Source organism: Manacus vitellinus, unplaced genomic scaffold (genome assembly GCF_001715985.3).
Source record: "Manacus vitellinus isolate BGI_N305 unplaced genomic scaffold, ASM171598v3 scaffold_7_pilon, whole genome shotgun sequence".
NCBI classification, from domain to species: domain Eukaryota; kingdom Metazoa; phylum Chordata; class Aves; order Passeriformes; family Pipridae; genus Manacus; species Manacus vitellinus.
Genome location: NW_021940813.1, coordinates 20,112,777 through 20,131,545, shown reverse-complemented (window position 1 = coordinate 20,131,545; position 18,769 = coordinate 20,112,777). Strand labels below are relative to the sequence as shown.

The following is an 18,769-nucleotide window of genomic DNA, read 5'->3' as shown; positions in this document are numbered from 1 at the left end:
GTTTAAAAGTAAATTAACATTTGTAAAATTCTGACTGGAATAGTTTGTCGACACATGGGCATATTCAGCATCTTGTAGCAACTATTTCTATAGCACAATTGATAAACGTTCATAAAATTATGCACATTCTCCAATAAACCATCCTTGACTGAAGAAAAAGTATAAATATAGGCTGAAATATATATAAGTTTCTATTAATAAATCACTTTTAGAAAGATAAACAATTATACTAATTTGTCTTCCCTAAAACATTTATAAATGAACCCAATATAAATTGGTTCAAATACAAATATGTATAACACTACATTACTACTGCTTTTTTGATCTAACTTCATACTCTTACTGTTTGGAGTTCCCTGTTTAGTCAAAAAAAAACCCCAAAAAACAAAATCACAGTGAATACATTCTTTGGAAAATATTTTTTATTATAAAATGTACAGTATATTGACCTTAATATTATAAAACATAGTAATGTATCAGAGTCTTGTAAAGACCAATAATTTATAAAATGAGACCAAGTTCATTGCTACTCTTTCTAGTCTCATAGTCAGATTAAAAAATATATATAAAATATATAATGAATTATTTGACCATAGCATCCTTAGTAGCTGGCAAATGTTTGTTCATATGTTAAGGTAGCTAACCTCTGCATGTATTTTTATAAAATAGATCACTCTCATTTGCTAAGTTAGTCTTTGATTTTGAAGAGCTGATAGAAGCATGAACAGAAAGGTTAGTAATCATATTCTATAAGGCTAGATTATGTAAAGGTGCTGCAGGGTTCAAAGAAAATTATGTTTTACTAAAGCACTTCTATCACTGCAGCTCATTTATTAACAGTTAATACTTCTTTGGTACTTTTAAGGTGCTTGTTAGAACAAGAAATAGTTTTGGACTATTGACAGGAATAGAGTACTTTAGGCCTCAGATGCTATTGGATAGCATGAAAAACCACATTACTCTGTCTTAACAATTTTAAGACCTTTTTCAACTTGTTAGTCTCCTCAGTTCCAGTATGTCTAATGCCTCCTTTTATTGCAGGGACTTACAATCATATTGAGTACAAAAGAAATGCAGATTAATTCCTTTTTTTTCTGCCCTCAGCCTTCCTGGCCTTGCTGCAAGCAGTACTTTCCTCATTGCACTCATTTGGCAGTGACTTGAACACTGGTATCCAGCCAAAGGCATTTGTTTTAGTGTTAGAATATGTGTATGTAGGTTGTTTTCGAATCACTGCCCAGTATATTTTTAGCAATGCATTTATAGAAGCCTGAATCTCTTTGAGTGGACTGCTGGATGACTAATGACCCCTGAGGATGGAGGAATTTGTTTCCATACAGACGGGATTGAGCTCCTGTTGTCAGATGTGATTTATCTGGAAGCTCCCATGTTATTTCTGCTTTAGGAATCCCAATGGCCATGCAGTTCAGTTTGACTGAATTTCCAGGTCTGGCATAAATGATAGGTGCTGGCTCACTGGTGATCCGGGGAGGATAGGCTATCACAATGACAGGCACAGTCATAACAGAAGTGCCATACTCTGATGACACCTTGCACAGGTAAGTGCCCCTGTCAAATACAGAAGCCTCACGCACCGTCAATGAGCCATTCTCCATCAGGGAAAAGCGACCCACAGCCTGGGGGGCATCCATAACCATCCCATTGGGGAGTGTCCAGGAGATCTGCGCCCGCTGGTTTGGCTGGGTGATGCAATGAAGCTGCAGAGTTTCTCCATTGATGATGCTCACCAGGTTGTTATACTGGTTGCTAATTTCTGGCCTGAGTCCCACCTTCAGGAAGACTACTCGTTCCACATAACCTCCTGGGTTTCTGGCTGTACAGCGGTAAGTCCCAGCATCCCCAGCAGACAGGCTGCTGATGTGTAAGATTCCATCCCTCTTGTGGTAAAATCTGTTCAGGCGACTGCCACTCAGCACTTCAGAGCCGTTGGGAAGTATCCAGCTCGTGCTGGGTTTGGGGTTCCCCTGGACTGAGCAGTTCAGGTTGATAGTGTGCCCAGCAATGGCAGTGATCCTTTCACTGACAGGGTCTCTGAAGGAGGGTTTCTCCAAATGGTCTGTGACGAGGAGCTGCACAAGCAGTCTCGCTTCCCCTCCTTCATTCCGCCCAATGCATACGAGCTGCACCGCGTCTGTCTGTCTCACCCCTCTGATGTCCAATGTACCGTTGTGATGCACAGTGATCCTGTTCCCATAGTAGGGAGCTGGTAAGATTACTCCTTCTGGGAAAGCCCATAAGACCCGTGGAGCAGGGATGCCTTCAGCTTTGCAGTCAATAAGTTTCCGGCTGTCCCTGATAGCTGTCTCTCTCACAGACGTTATTGCACTGAGATGACCATTGATTCTGGGAGGCTGAACGTCAACATGGATCCAAACGATTTTCCGATCTTCTCCAGCACTGTTTCGTGCTACACAGGTATAGTTACCACTGTCAGATCTTTGGGCCTTTTGGATGAGGAGGGTGCCATCCCTATAGATCTGGTATTTGTCAGATAGGGCAGGAATAGGCCTGTTGGTTGGGGAGAGCCAGGTCACTTTGGGAGTGGGTTCTCCTTTGGCTTCACATGCTACTGTGACAACATCGCCATAGGGTACATTAACAGTGACGTATGTTTTGTTCCTGATGGTTGCAGGCTCAGCCACTACTTTGACCCGCACTTTCATTTCATCCCTCCCAATCTGGTTCTCAGCATAGCAGGTGTAGTCGCCTTCCTCTCTCAATCCGACGTCATTGAAATACAGAGTTCCATTATCAAAGACCACATATCGCTTCGTCCGGCTGCCGCTGTCGTCGGACTGCATGAAGGTGTTGATCATGCTGCCATCTGGGAGACCCCAGGAGATCTCTGGATTTGGCAGACCTGTGGCTACACAGTCAACTTTCAAGTCCCCTCCGTACTTGACCTTGTGGTTATTCTCATTCTTATGTTCTATTTTTGCTGGTTTCATCATCACATTCACTTTGAGGACCACGTAGTCATCCCCTATCTTATTGCGGGCCACACACAAATAGTCTCCTGCATCTTTGTCTGTAACTGAATTAACAACCAAAGTCCCATTGCTGAATACCTTGATTCTAGTCTCCAAGGTACTGTAAGGCAAGAAAAAAGAATGGAACATGAGCCGCAAAATCACATTTTGGGTATTAATTATTGAGTGAAATCAGGAGGGAAAAATCAACAACTCAAACATATTGAAATAAAAGAAAAGGATGGGAGCATTGCTATTGTTAGATAATTAGATGATCCAAAATGTCCAAGACATTCACCACTAAAAAGAAAATGAAAAAAATAATTCTACCCATTTGTAGAAAACAAACAATTCTGTTGCATTTAATAACTTTAATAGTGTTTTTGACCATTAAACAAACAGTAGATACCAAATTATGATAGTTTTGACTGTTCTGACTGCATGTAAGGTATTCTATAACATTCAAATATGGGATCTCTGAATGACATGATCCACACAAAGCTATATGAAGCATAACTATGCAGTCTGGCACTTGGGTCCTATGCTAAAAACAAATCAAGATGAGGAACTTCCTCTGGCATCGGGTGTAACATATTAAACCTTTATAGAGGAGTGGCAAAGAAGCAAAATGTTGCTAAGCCTTGAAACAAAGAAAAAAAATTTCCAAGATGCTAAAAAAGCTATTATTCCTTTACACTTCACTATGGAATCTGCGTATTGTGGTTAAAACCAATTTCCTCAGTAGCCACAGTTTTCTCCCCCTAAAGAAGATCTCCTGTATTGAAAAACAGCCCACATAAAGATCATGAGGGAAAATGAAATAAAACCACAGTATTTTGTTGCTACCACTATGAGGCATAAAATGAAATCCAGGTTTTGTGCTATCTACAGGCTACCAAAATATATTTTCTGTCAATGTGAAAAAATTATGACTACATTCAGCTGTGAAGAAAGTTGTTCACAATTATGCATTTAAATGCAGTGCATTTCTCATCTGTTTATAGTGCTCGAGGAATGAGTTATGAATAATTTATAGAGCAGAAACTGTGTTTTCAGCCAAGTCTTAGGATGGTTATCGTAAACTTGTAGCAATGATATTTTACTTGATATTGCAAACATTGGAGAAGGTATTGTTTTAGGCATTTATATACAACCAGGCTTGCACAGACCTTACTGCGAGGTAACAATTGTTTATACAATGATGTTAAAATGATTCTGTTTATTTAAATAATTATAAGTTGATTTATTTGCCCTGAATTTACTATGTATAATGATTTGCACAAGAAATAAATTTCATTGATCCTATTTCTCCCAGGAAAAATCAGGCACCTGTGCAACTCTATACAGACTAAGAGCATTGGAACAAGCAGTACACAAGTTCTATATCTTTTGCCATTGGACTTTTTACTGCATTTACAAGTGGCTGTAAAAGATAGTGGTAGCTTATCCTAAACACTTGAAGCTAACTTTTTAAGGGTAATACTGCTTTCAAGAAAATTATGCTAAGACATGACATGACTATTTTCTGATAAAATTTCAAATTCTTTCTTAAGGATTGGGTGCCTCATTCAAAACCCACAGAAGTAAAGAATGAAACTTGCACATATATGAGTGGGATTTTGTCTAAGTTCATCTACAGTGTGATTCAGCTGTGACACCTCAAATAGTAATTTACCTGTGTAGGGAATCAATCATCCTTTTGGAAGGCAACCTCCATAATATCCGTGGCCAGGGGTCACCAGAAGCACTACAGTCCAGATGCAGGATGCTGCCATACGTTACATCTGTTCTCTGAGGAGAGGTCCCAGTGATCTTAGCATTAGATGCATGCTTCTTCACATGGAGCTGTACTGTTCTCCTGGCAGCTCCCACCATGTTAGCAGCAATGCACTCGTAGATCCCACTGTCCTTGGGGGACACATTGCGAATATACAGAGTTCCATTGGGAAAAACAAATAAATTCCCATTGACAAACTGAGAAGGTCGGATTTGTGTGCCATCAAAGACCACCCAGCGGATGTTGGGAAAAGGTGCTGCTTTGGCAGTGCAGTGGATGTTGATACTGCTACCAAGGGGCAAGGAAATGTTCTCTTGCTTTTCCTGCTGGATGATGGGGGGTAAGGCTGCAATGTGCAGCCTCACTGCAATGCTGTCAGCTCCTGCAGCATTGCTTGCTATGCATTTGTAAACTCCTCGATCCGAAAAAGTTGCTTGCTTGATAGTCAAGGTTCGATTTTCATTAAGCATTATCCTGCTCTCTGTGGTGGTGACTGTCTGCAAAATCTTCCTATCTGGGAAAACCCATGAAATATGTGGGCTTGGAGTCCCACTAGCCTGACATTCCATTGCTATGGTCTCTCCAAAGTAGACCGTGACATCTCGATAGCGGGAGAGTAAAATTTTGGGCTGGTGGGCTACAACTGTGAGCACAACAATCATTTTATCTATGCCATGCAGGTTCTGAGCTGTGCACAAATACTGCCCACGATCCTGAAGTTGAGCATTTCGGATAAGGAGGGTACCATTTTTCCAGACTTCAAACCTTTGTAACCTGGTGTTGGCTGTCATTGCAGCTCCTGGAAAGGTGAGAAGAAGGAAAGAAACAGAAAGTCAAATTGTTTAAGATGTACACTCTTGCAATGAAAAAGTCTTATGTTTCCCTGGGATACTTTAGGTTTACTCAACACCAATTACAACTTTAGAGAGGGACATGACATCTTCAGACACTCTCCATAGCTCAAACTAGTCTTTGTTTCTGTTATAGAACTAACCATACTAACTTGCAAACACTGACAGCATGAGAATTTTAAGGCTTTATGCTTTAGGATTCCTCTTAAATCTTTATGTAACTTTTCCTTTTGCACATGAAGATGACACACACAACATTACTTAAGGGAGCAGTGTTAACAAACTCATACTCACAAGTGTTGCCATCATAAATTCCAACTGCTGTGACTAATCAAAGTTGGCTGCTATTCATAGCCAAAAATTACTCTTCAAAAAATGAACTCATTAAATGGTAGTAGTTTTCTTTTACTACAAGAAATACTGCAAAGTTATTATTACCTGTAATGATTAGTTGCAATTAGTCACATTTTATCTATAATGACTAAAAGTGACAGAAGGTATTCTTCAGTGTTTTGAACTACTCCTATGATCACGTTGAATTTCTATGCAATAACCAAGTATTTGTAGCCTTACAAACCATGTGGAAAAACACATTTCTCTCTGTCTTACCTGTAGATACTTTTGTCCAAGTAATAAAAGGCTTGGGTTCACCAACTGCATCACAAGGGATAAAAGCATCTGTTTCAGCAAGGATGGATATGCTCTGAGAGCCTTTTGTGATAATCTTAGGTCTTTCTCCATGTATCCTGAAATTAGTGGAAGACTGAATTACGGTCGAATTCTGTGGTAAAATGCCTCCCACATAAGGCACAGATGGAAATTTTTGATGACGATGATGGACATTTTTTAAAGGATGATCTGTAGTGGATATCTGTGGTTTTGTGCGCTGAGGGGGAAAGACTGGAGGGGTAATCTTTAAGATCACTGGTGGTAATGTGGTCGTTGTTGCATGTGGCATTGGAGGCAATGGCATAGCTCTAGCTTTCTGCACTGTAATCCCAGTAGGGAAGACCTGAGTTATCTTCTTCTCATTTGTGTCTTTTGGGACAAGTTCACTAGGGACCTCTGGTTTAGGGTGCATACTTAAGTGAGGGAATATCCTTGTTCTGTTGAAAAGGAATGGTATTCTGGAACTGGGATAATAGGGGATCCCTTGACTTGGTAGTCTCCCTGCTGTGCCTCTGTTATCTGGAACATAGTTATTTCCAAAAAATCTTGAATTAATATTGTATCTGTTCTGACCCTGACTGATGAATGTGCTTTCAGTGAATGGATTTGTTTTGTGAAATGGAGAGGCTTGTGTTGGGGTAGTTGTTTCTCTCTGAGAGGCAAAAGTTTTCTTGTCTTGGATAGTATGTGCTGCGTATGCTGTTATCTCTGGTTTGTTTGTGTAGTGAAGAGGCTGATGTGTTATAAAATAGCGAAACGGACCCTGTGTTACAGGAAGCTTCACTGTGCCTCTTACTGGAATGTGCTTTGGAGGCACAACAGGCAGTCTTTGGTTTAAGCTTGGTATCATTCCAGCAGGTGGATAGGGAAGATTTGGATTTAGCAGTAAACTGTTGTTTGACTTGCTACTATATAACTCTTTGAACTGATCCTCTTTTGACTGTATGCTAATCCTGTTTTGGTTAGAGGAAGGAGTAGGGTGAACACTCTGTCTTGAGTTTATCACCATTTTGTCACCACCTGCTCCAACTTGGTTTTTTTCTGGGAACCTTTCTTGATTGAAGGCATTAGTATCCTTGGTGGTGTAATGAAGAGAAGGATGTGAAGTGCTTGAAATGGAAGGAGGAAGAGTAGCAAGTTTTATAAACGGAATAAAGGCAGTGGATGTAATTGGAGGCTTTTCAGTTGTCTGCAAATGATGAAACATATGTGACACAGCTTCCTTTTTATCCAAGGTAGATGGCTTTGTCCCAGCCTTAAAAGTAATGGATTTCTTTGTCTCTATAACTGGAAAAGTCTGAGTTTCTGCAGTGCTGTAGGAGGAAGACAAAGTAATTATCTCATGTTGCTGAGATGGCTCAGTTTTTGCTGGTGTTTCTGTGGGCTTCCATGGCTCCTTTGAAACTGAGAGGTCCTTAAAAACTTTGACTGTGCCAACAGGAATATTTAAGTCAGTCATAGTGGGATGTATCAGCTGGAACGTTCCAGCAGTCGTTTCATCAACCACAACTTCTGAGTCAAACAGTATAGGTTCTTCCTGAGATTTAGATTTTGTAGATAGTATCAAGCTGTTCCTATGTGCAGAAGTTGTGCTTGATTGTTCTGCCTTACTATCCATAGTTTTAGAATCTGCTTTCATGTCCTTCTCCTCAGATACATTGTCTAATGAGTGGTATGCTGGCACTTCACTTTGCTCTGGTACAAGAGGTACACTTGACTCTTTTGTGGGAAGTGCATCGTGTACAATATATGATGTTAAAATTGTGATGGGTGCAGTCACTGGAAGTGCCAAGGTTTCAGGAGTAGTAGGGTGTGTCACATTTTTAGCTTCAGGTGGAGAAGCAGTAGCCCTAAAGGAGGAAGTTGTAACCATGTCTCTGATTTTGGGCATTTTCTCAGCCAGATCAAGAACTAATGAAGGAGTGGATTCCATATGCTCCTCGTTGTTTTTAAGATCAGGACTTTCAAGAGTTGTGGAAGAAGTTCTAGTCACAGCTTCAACTTCAGGTGTCCTTGGAATGACAGGCATTGCCTCAGTGGTTAAAACAACAGGGGGCAAAGGCCTTGGTCTTTGCCGGATTCTGTTTAGCCTCAGCCTCCTTCTCCCATAAGGCCGTTTTCTACCATGCTGAGTAATAAGTGAAGGCGTGGTCTTTCTATATGGAACTGCTGTGGTGGCCACAGTGGTCAGTCTACTGATGGAAGCAGAAGTTTTTATCCTCTCTGCTGTTTTATGAAGAACATTAGCACTATGCAAAATGACCCCCAGATCTGGTTTTGAAGTAGCCAGGCTTCTATGTTCTTGTGCCTGAGAATTGTCTGCATAACTGCTGGACATGCTTTCTTGAGTCACTGTATTCCTGTGGGTCTCGGGTTCTTCCTTGCTCTGGACCCTGATGGATGTGAAAGCAGGAAAACTTGTACTCAAGTCCGCCATTTTCATCTGAGCTGTGGATGTTTCTTTGTGCTGGTATCTTGAGTCATTGCTCTCCTCTGTAACAAATGGTGAAGCAGATGAAGAAATGGTAGTAGTACCCAGAGAATCTGTTAGGCTGATCTTGTCCAACTGAGGTGGTGTTAAAATTATGGTGTCAACACTCATTGGGTCCACTTCATTTAACTTCATGCTTGTCTCCAAGACTCTGTGAAGATCCACAGTCTGAGATTCAGCTAGGAGAGTAGCATCAAGTGGTAGCTCAGCAAAAGCAGAATTTTCTTCAGATACAGAAGTTCTATCGGCATTTTCCACTGTGAATGAACTGCTCTGAATATTGGGAATGTTTGTCACAATTTGTCTGGTTAGAGGTTCTTCAGTGAAAGCATGGATATTTTCTTTGAATACAGCTGAATCATCAGTCCTGACATCAAGATGCTGCTTGCCATCGGGTTGCAAAGTTGCAGAGACAGGAGTCAAATATGGACCTGATACAGCAATTCCTACAGTGTCTATACTTGTAGATGTTTCTAAAGCCCTGTGGTTGGAGAATGGTTCAGTTTCTGACCTCATTAATATGGACTGGACTGAAAATGCTTCTGTGTTGTGTGAAACAGTGACTGAAAATGGCTCATCTTCACCCACAGGTGATGCATCAGCAGAAGAGTCTACCACATCCGCTGCTGTCTCTGAAGGTGGAGGGCTGGCTGCCGGATGAGGGACTGGAGTAGTGTTCTGCATGATTGACGGCAGTGCAGTTGTTACAGAAATGGTTGTAGCTGTTGTTGTTCTAGGAAGATTCTTCCCACGGACCTTTGCCAAAATGTCAGCCCAATGCTGTGGATTAATCTGCTTGCTTGCCACATTAATTCTCCTTCGAGATTCAAATACTCTCCGACCTTCTGCAATGTTACTGTTTTGGGTTCTGTCCGTACTTTTCCAGATTTTCATTTTCCTTCTGCCTTTCTTCCCCTTTTTAATTTGACCCTCTGGTACCTGGTCACTTTTTTGTTTAAAAGGTATTTCCCAGTCTTTTAGGTGGTTCTTTCTTCGTAGGAAGTTCTCCACCCCCCCTGCCCCTGATCCCTCTCCATCCTCTACGACCTGCCCTCTTGTTTTTGACAAACGCTTTGAGCCTGGGCGCTTTTTTAGTTTTATTCGTTTAAATGACCTGTCAGACACCATTTTATTTACTGTGACCCTTACAACAAATTGATCTGACCCCTGCACATTGACAGCCACACATCTGTAATGGCCACTATCACTGACATGGCTTCTTGGAATAAATAAAGTACCATTATGCAGCATATAGCCTTTTGAGGAGTTTGATAAATCATTGAGTACCTGACTGTTTGGAAGAATCCAACTCAACTGTGGGTCTGGGCTGGCAACTGCATTGCATGGTAAAACTATTGGCTCTCCAACATTTTTTTCAACTCTCACTACATCTGAATCAGCTGCCTGAATAGCTGGAGGCTGCACTAGAAGTCTGTAAGCCATTATGTCCACATCATCTCTCACTTGGGCGATGCAGTGGTACACACCTCCATCAGTGTAACTCACTGCTTTCATGATTAGTTGGCCGCTACTGAGAATGGAAAACCTACTGTCTTTCTGATTAAATGGTGCCTGTAGTTTAGTTCCATCTGGAAAGAGCCACTGAATGGAGGGGCTCTCAGAAGCTTTCACATTGCAGCTCAGCTGACACTCTGACCCTTCTACCGCACTCTGTGCTGCCCTTGTGCTCTGGTTTTGCTCTATCATCACCCAGTTTCTCTGTTGCCTGGTGTTTTTGGTATGAATTGTCTGAGAAAACACAGTAAAAAAAGATAGCACCACTTTTTTCCCTGTACTCTGGCGCCGATTTAATTGGATATTTATAAGAGGTTGCATAACCCAGGAAGGCTCAGCCATTATTTGAGCTTTTACACCTGTGTAGTAAAGAGCATCATAATCTGAGCCTTGCTTGTACTGATAGCTTATTTTAGGCTCCTTTCTGAGCATAATTTCCCTCTCTAACTTGACAGGTACTTCACTGTAATAAGCTATAAGCTTCCATAGTTTTTCATAGTTTTCTCGATTCATGGGACATTCAAAATCCAGTGATATTGTAGCATTTATATCTATCTCCTGAGTCTGGATTTGATTCCACTGAATTTTGGTAGAACCTGTTGGTTTTTTGATTTCACAGTTCAGGTGGACTATATTGCCATGCTCATCAGTCATATTTAGCGCAATGTTCCACGGAGAGGACTGAAGTTCTTCCAGAGGGAGCTCGTAACTGTCACCATCTTCTTCAGGTTGAGTGCTGCTATTTTGCCTCAGTGAGGACTGAATGACAGGCTTCCTACAGGAAATATCCTTCAAGTTTTGAATATCTTCTTTCTGCAGTTGTTTTGGGCTGCTGCACTTAGGACAGAGCTGTCCTCCTTCATAGGCTTTGTCCTTTTTGCATTTTAAAACACCTGCAAGAAAAAAAAAGGAAGAAAGAAAATAAAACAGGAAATAAAAGATAAATAAGCTGAAAAACTCTGTTCTAAAATTAGAGAACTCTCAAAAGTGTGAAATGAACTTCATGAGGAATGCATTATGTCATATGACACATAAAGCAAAACTTTTAGAATGGTAAGTCTTAGTTTTACAGGTGATTGGGCACCTGATTCTCAATCTGACCATGATTTCTTCTGACTTTAATGAGAGGATTGAGTACTCCATCCTTCTGAAACTCAGATTCACTCCCTCCGAATGAAATGCCTAGAAACTGAGGTGTGCATAGCAACATTTTATAAGTCTGTAAAAAACTACTCTGCGTCAAAAAGTCTGCACCTGTACAATGACAGCCTAACCACCTAACTTGTGGATCTAATGTGAAGAGGAGTGGGTCCTTTCAGCTTTCAAAAATGCAGCATTTACTTGAGAAGTGCTGGAGTTCTCACTAAATAACCCAGGAAGCTTTTTATTTTTCTCTATTAATTAACAACAGTATTGGTAATACACAAAACATTCTACTGTAGCTACTGAAATGGGCTGACTAGTTCTTGAATGTACAAGCTATTTATCAGCAGCAAGAAAAACCAAACCAAGTGCCACTTATTCCCTGACTTCTGAAATAACTCTAAACTCTGTAATGATACAAAAAGCCTAATCAGAGAAGGAAAGCTAAACTAGGAAATTATAGCCTTGACTCCTCTCTTCTGTCAATGCCAGAGAGACTCTTGTCTGCAAAGTAAAAGTCATATTTTTATTACATTGTTCTGCTCACTAGAAAGTCAAATGTCACCTTACGTATTTAGTTTGGAAACATATTGCAAATTAAATGTATTCCAGTTATTCTAGGAATAAGTATCATTCTGAGGAATGAGGGATCTTTGAATGAATGAACAATATACTGGTTGTTATAAGGCAAAATGCCAGGAGAAAGGGAAACGCATGGCAAATTTTCATATAGTTTTTTAATTGAAAAGTATATGCTTTGCTAGTCTGACAAATCAATTTTCTTGAAAAGTTCTTACAAATGGAGTATTTAAATGAACAAGTTTATTGCATGCAGATTTAAATAGGATGTTTCAACGATAAGGAAAAACTGGCCCACAATCAACTTGGCAGTGGCCACATTGGTCTGAAGAACTTTAATAATTCTTTCTGTATTATTATTCCCAAAGCAGTTAATGTTATGGTTATATAAAGATACAAAATCTGTCATACATGAAAACGGAATGGATAAATCCTTCATCCTTCCAGTAATCACTACTGTTTTAGTGTAATAAAAATGCTAACAAGCCAACACTGCACAAGGAAGGAAAGTTCATCTAATATTTCATTGTTATAACTTGCAGAGCAACTTAAGCACACTTATTACACATACATGATTTGGATCAAGGAGAGTATGTAAGGTAGTGAAATAAAATATCAAAGTTAGATGCCTCAAGTATCAGTTCAGGCAGGAACATTTGTATTACCCATTCAAGTATCACACACAGACTTAAAAGTATTGTCCAAAACACCCTTAAAAGTACTGTCCTACAGCTAAGTGCAAAATTGCAATGAGTTACATATTCTAAGATGACAAGACCCAGCATAATTCACCATACATGCTACAAATCATTATGTAAACATTGTGACTCCATCACTTATTTGAGACATCTTCAGTTACAATTAAATGCCAATTCCCTCTTATTATTTTAGCAGCAGCTCCGGTGTAACACCACTCCCTCTGGCCTACTACAGTAAGCACTTAGCTATGGGACACTGCTGAACTGAGATGCCCAAAGTGAAAACTGATGCTCAAAGTCCCCCTCATTTAGTGTATTCATGATAAAGAGGCATTACAAAACTGTCTTTGTTTGCTTCTGCACATGACCAGAAGTGTTCCAGCCTAAGCAGTGTGATATTTGTCTCCTATTGAAGTCTGAATGAAGATAGACTAGTTCTTTTATGAAAAAAATTGCAGGATTTAAAATACTTAAATAGATTGTAAATACTTGAAAATACTTAAAATAGATTTGCTCCATCATAAAAGGAATTTGTAGTCAATGAAGAAACACAGATAGGTGTGAAGGATGCATACTACATAACAACCTTAATGCTAATAGCATCCAGGTTAGAAGACTTAACCAGGAATTTGTTAACTGAATTCCATTCCTTCCTTAGATAAACACATTCAAATCCAATGTTACCACCTTCCATTAGAGTTTTGTTAGTTGAGGACAATTGCCAGCCCTTGGTCTAAAGTAAACTGCTGTGCAAACGACCACAGTAAAAGGTTATATCTATTTCCTCCTTCTAATTATAAACTTCGTTACCACTTTTGCCATTCCAAATGTAATGGCTAACTTCTTTGGTGTTGAATACATATTTTTAGCTAGTGACACACAGCTGCCTTCTTTTTACGCTGTTTTTTAAATATATGCATTTACTGAACATTAACAGAAAGTAATACTGCAGATAGACATGATGGTGTTAGTAATACTCAGGAAATAGCAGAACAGGAAAAATAAAATCCAACACTATGAGTTCAATAAACATCAGTAGCTTTTGGTCCTACCTCCAGAAACTTCATTCCATTCAAGAAGCCACTTTAAACTGCAGTCACAGGCCCATGGATTCCCATGAAGGTAAAGATTTTCCAGCAGTGGCATGCCTTGAAACATCCCTGCAGGCAAGGTCCTAAGAGCATTTTCAGATAGGTAGAGATGTCTTACTGTTGACAGTTTGAAATAATCAAGGACCATAAAAGTTGAAAAGGTGTTGGGGTGAAGCTGCTGGAGCAAATTTCCTTCTAAATGGACCAGTCTCAGAGAAGTTAATCCATTAAAAGCATTTGGATGAATAAACTCAATTCTGTTGTGGTCCATGTGCAGTCTCATTAAGCTTGAAAGTCCTTGAAGAGTTTGGCCAGTTATGGTTTTTAATTTATTGTAACTAATTTTGAAAACCTAAAAGAAAAAAAAGGAACCAGAGATTAATTTTTTTTAATATAAATCCAAACAGGATAGCAAGTAATCAAGCACAAATTTTACTCCCACATTTGAATCTTTTGCACCACTGAAAAATGATATGCTGGTCAAAGAGGTAGAATAAAACTGAGCGTTAGTTGGCATTATCAAGTATTACATAGGTATAGTTATAGATCTCTCATGTGTTTTGGGGGAAAATGGTATCTTAATCCTAAAAAGGCACTATAAAATACATTTATTTTTGTTTTCTGTTATTCACAGAAGGTAGATTTTTTTAAATTTAGGAAGACCTAAGCATTACCTGTAGAGATACGAGATCTTTCAAAGCACCATTAGGTATATTTTGAATGTCATTTCCATGTATCATGAGCAATTCCAATTTTGTAAGTCCTGCAAAGGAGTTTTCGTATATAGACTGGATACTGTTAAACCTGGAAAAAAAAATCACATGTGCAGTTACATTTTATACACTGACTGTCACAGACTGCAAATGTAAAATTAGAATAACCTAACTTTCAGGAAAAGTTGGAGGCACCTTAATGCATTTTCAAGGGGGCAGAAGTTATTGCAAGATTTTTACAAGGCCAAGTATACTTAGTTCATGTTTACATTAAGATATCTTTTAACTCAATTTGTGGCACTTTAGCCATAATTTAGGAGTGAAAGTCATAAATAGGCATTTTAGTTCTAATAGTTGTATGTTTTTCCATGCAGCTCAGTTTATGGAATGGTAATAGGTTAGTGGCCTGTAGCCAAAACATGATGCTATGGAGCCTGGTAAACTAGACAGTGTTGCCAAAGCAGCATCTAACAATAAATGAATAAGGATTTGGAGAGTGAACATTAAAAACGGATATCTCCCAAACAGCAGAAGAAGCAGCAAGTCACATCCTGCTTCACTTACTGTTACAACATGTCATTGGTTACACCAATTATCACATAAGATCTAGGAACTGACCTTCCAATTATATAATTTGAGTCTAGAGACTCCTCTTAGATAAGGAATACAGAAAATCTACTTTTTGAAAATAATTTAATTTCACTTTGGACAAGCAAATCAGGATTTGCCAATGTGGAAGTGTTAGGTTTGGTGGCCCAGCTCTACATTTGTGTTTTTCTTATGTATATATGTAACATATTATCTAATCTGGGCATGAAGTCTCTAAACTAAGGACAGAATTTTAAAGATTTCTTCGATTTTTTAATATTTTCTAGAAGGTAAGGTAAGAGACAGTGACAAATTGTAGGAAATACAGAGGAAATACTTTTGGTTCCTCATCATGTTATCTATCTAAAGATTCCTAATCTGCTAAAAATTTAGACTACCGTTCTGATATTTTTAGTCCTTCTGCAGATTAACTAGGCATATAGCAAGCATCCTATTAAAATTCCTTATTTCAAAATCAGAACTTCTAAAAAGTATGAACTCGTCTAAATAAAATTTTTTTTCTAAATTATTTCTAAATTATTAGAAAAATAATCTTCACCACCTAAATATATAGCACTGAAAACAGAAATATGGTAAAAGCTCTCTTTCAGAATGGAACAAGTGCTACAACAGTCAGTTAAGACTGTTTCTTCCTGGGAAAGGACACAACTCAGAAAGTTTCATTTGTAGTGATGAAATACAAGGACAGGAAAGGGCTTTGATGCTACCAGTATCAAATAATGCACTTACAGCCCAAACACCTTCGTAACTCACAAGCCTACATCCCATTTTCAAAAGTAATTTAGGGTTAAAATTTACCATAGAATGTTGATGTATGGAGGAGAGCTGCCTGTAGATATGTGTGGGTTTAATATGGGGGAAGAGGGAAGCATATTTTACTCAAAAATGGCATTAAACTACATATTGCTCTAATATAGACTTACTGAGCACAAGAGCATTTTGAAACTAAAATTAGGCTTTAGGTGGATAAAATGTTGGTAGATAGAAATTTTAACTATGGAGAAGCAAAAAAACCTCAAGGTCCCTACTGTCAGTCTCTGCATGATTAGTTGCAGCTTATAGGACTTGAGGTTGTCAGGGTGAGTTCACACTGCTGTAGGGCAGCCCTGGTAACAAGCAGAAGAGGACTGTGACTTCTGCACCATTTCATGTCACAAAATGACCCTACACAGTACTTTTGATGTATGACACCTACCACCTGTCCCTGCCTTCTTGTCTCAAAATCTGACAGATGTGAGTTGGCAATACCCTGGCAGAGGAAAATGAATTGAAGCCTGAACAATCTCTCCCCAAAACATTAGTGTCTGTTTATATCACATTTACTTCCTTGAAAAAAAAAAACACAGCAACAAACCCACAAATCCAAAGGCAACGGAATAGCTTTGTTTTTACTGTATTCATATAAGATATGCTATATATCTCATTGTAGTATATATGCTACCTAGCTACATTATAGAATTTTACTCCTACTGTGTTTTTTTACATCGAGTATAAAATTCAGCATTTAGCAGAAATCCCATAGTAGGTTTAATTCAATATATTTTATACACTGTAAAAGACTAAAAGTCCTATTTGCCAAAAAAAGAATTCACACCATGGTATAAATATTTATTTGAAATGAATAGTAACTTTTGTTTGAAACATAAAGGCTAAGTTAAAACTCTCTCCATGCCAGCAACTGTAGCATCTGAAATTCAGCATGCCAGCAAGTCCCTACCCATCTCTGCAACTCTACATAAAAAATACATGCAGAGATCCCAATTTGCCACATGTGTGCAAAGCACTCCGGGTTTCCACACCAAGAACATAAAACTGTTTGCTCCAAGCTGCCATACAAACCCGAAGTTGATTCTTTCCACATGTTTAGCGATCCGTGCCGGCACAGCTGCCAGGGAGCGGAAGGTGCAGTGGACCTCGGTGGGCAGGTAGCAGGCGCAGGGTTGGGGGCAGCCCAGGGTGCCCGGTGGCAGCCCCAGCCCCAGCAGCAGCACCATGGACAGAGCTCCAGCTGCCACCCGATACCCCATCTTGTCGCCTCCCCTTGCCTGGCTCCTCCTGGGTTGTTCCGGGGTCGGGGAGAAGACAAGAGAGAAGAAACAATGATTTTTTTTAAAATCTCTTTAAAAAGTTTTATATACCTAGCAATGACCTGCCTTGTCCAGAAGGTCTGTAGACAATCAAGGCCAAGATCAGTTAGAAACGGGTTTTCTTTCTTCCATGTCCCTTTCTACTTCAGCGATAACTCTTCCTCCATAAATCACTTCCACTAAATACCTATTCTAGCAAAGTTAAGCTGTCTTCCTATGGTAATAAATTTCGTAGGCTTATTCTGTACACCAATGATAGTACCCATCTCACCTAAAAACTAGAAAAATTTAAGGGAAGTATCTAGCCCAAGCAAACTGCTGTGGCTCCCTCTACAGTCATTGAAAGAAAAAAAAAACAAACACATATTCACTTGAAGATGAATAATATCAGTTATCTACCTGATCAGATAACTAGAAATAGTACAACTGAGCTTCATGAAGTCCCTACGTGGCAAACTCACCTAGCCTAGCTGCCTAATCTTTAGGCAGGCTACTAACTTTCGGCAGGATAAAATGTGGCTGAATGAATTTCATTCATAATATATATGTGGGAAATGGTATCATTGAGAAAGAAAATGAAAGAAAGAATTCGTTGGCCGTAGATCGAGACTCTGTCATCCTTTGTCGTGCATTACTGTGTGATGTTGGATGTACTCTTAGATTGCAATCTTAACCAAACAGGAATTATGAATGATCAGAACTGATAAAATTGGACAATTTATCTAAAAGTGAAAGCACAGACCTCAGGAAAAGTTTATATTTATAACTGTATCTTGACTATGTATCTTGAACTCAGGTTCAGGTTTTTGGAACTGTGTGTTGAAATCCCATGGAGTCATTTAAAGAGGTAGTCTGCAAATAACAGACAAGAAAACCTAACTGTTACAAACCTCGAGCACTAGTAATTTTTGAAAATAACTTATGTAATGTCTTATTACAGGTTAAGCACCATAATTTTGCAGAAAGGAGTTTGAAACATCCCTATTCTTATTTCTACCACCAGAAGAATTTTAAAGTTTTTCAGATTACAGCCATACAAGAATACAGGCTGCTACAAGCAACAAAAATTTAATATTCCTGCCTTTGTACAACACTGTGACAACGACAGAAAGGCACTCACTTCTACCAGCTATTAATAGCTCCATTAGTTATTTGCTTTTAGCATAAAAGTCAGAATTTCTCAGATCTGTGAGCAACGAGATGCACATATTTTTCTTAAGACCATCATGTGCAAATCATTACAGTTCAAAGGAGAGGCTCACTGGGATGAAGAGGTTTTCCAGATATCTGTGGTCAAGTTAATGAGACGTTTAGCATTCTTTACAAGACAAATAGCTTTTAATTTGTTCAAGAATTTTCAGGTGCTGTTTTCCTTATGTTGTCCTTAATGGAAAGTCCCTCGAAAAGCAGCCTACCCGTTTCAATTCCTTTTCAGAGGGGTCCCTCACAGGACGTGTGCACTTAGGTGAAAAGGAAGCTGCACTGACTTGTGAGGGGCTGGAGGAAGGCTGACCAGAGGGACTCACCATGCTTTGTCCGCGTAACACACCAGGGCT

The 18,769-nt window shown here is 39.2% G+C and overlaps 1 protein-coding gene across 1 annotated transcript; it reads right to left on the bottom strand.

The window, feature by feature from the left end:
- Positions 1-416: 416 nt before the first annotated feature.
- MXRA5 (matrix remodeling associated 5) lies at positions 417-17,172 on the bottom strand. Its single transcript, XM_008919530.4, has 6 exons — positions 16,966-17,172; positions 14,479-14,608; positions 13,766-14,156; positions 6,228-11,186; positions 4,666-5,566; positions 417-3,111 (listed from the first exon to the last, which is right to left on the bottom strand). Exons 1-6 carry the CDS (start codon positions 17,151-17,153, stop codon positions 1,200-1,202), a joined length of 8,481 nt encoding a protein of 2,826 aa, XP_008917778.2. The 5' UTR covers positions 17,154-17,172; the 3' UTR covers positions 417-1,199.
- Between the last annotated feature and the right edge of the window lie 1,597 nt (positions 17,173-18,769).

What these genes read in the sequence shown, in the direction of transcription:
- MXRA5 (XM_008919530.4), bottom strand. Translation starts at nt 17,153, where the DNA reads ATGGGGTATCGGGTGGCAGCTGGAGCTCTGTCCATGGTGCTGCTGCTG. An exon ending in ATGGAATGAAGTTTCTGGAG is followed by an intron (nt 11,187 to 13,765) that starts GTAGGACCAAAA and finishes TTTTTCTTGCAG; the next exon opens with GTGTTTTAAAATGCAAAAAG. An exon ending in TTGGACAAAAGTATCTACAG is followed by an intron (nt 5,567 to 6,227) that starts GTAAGACAGAGA and finishes TCACCTTTCCAG; the next exon opens with GAGCTGCAATGACAGCCAAC.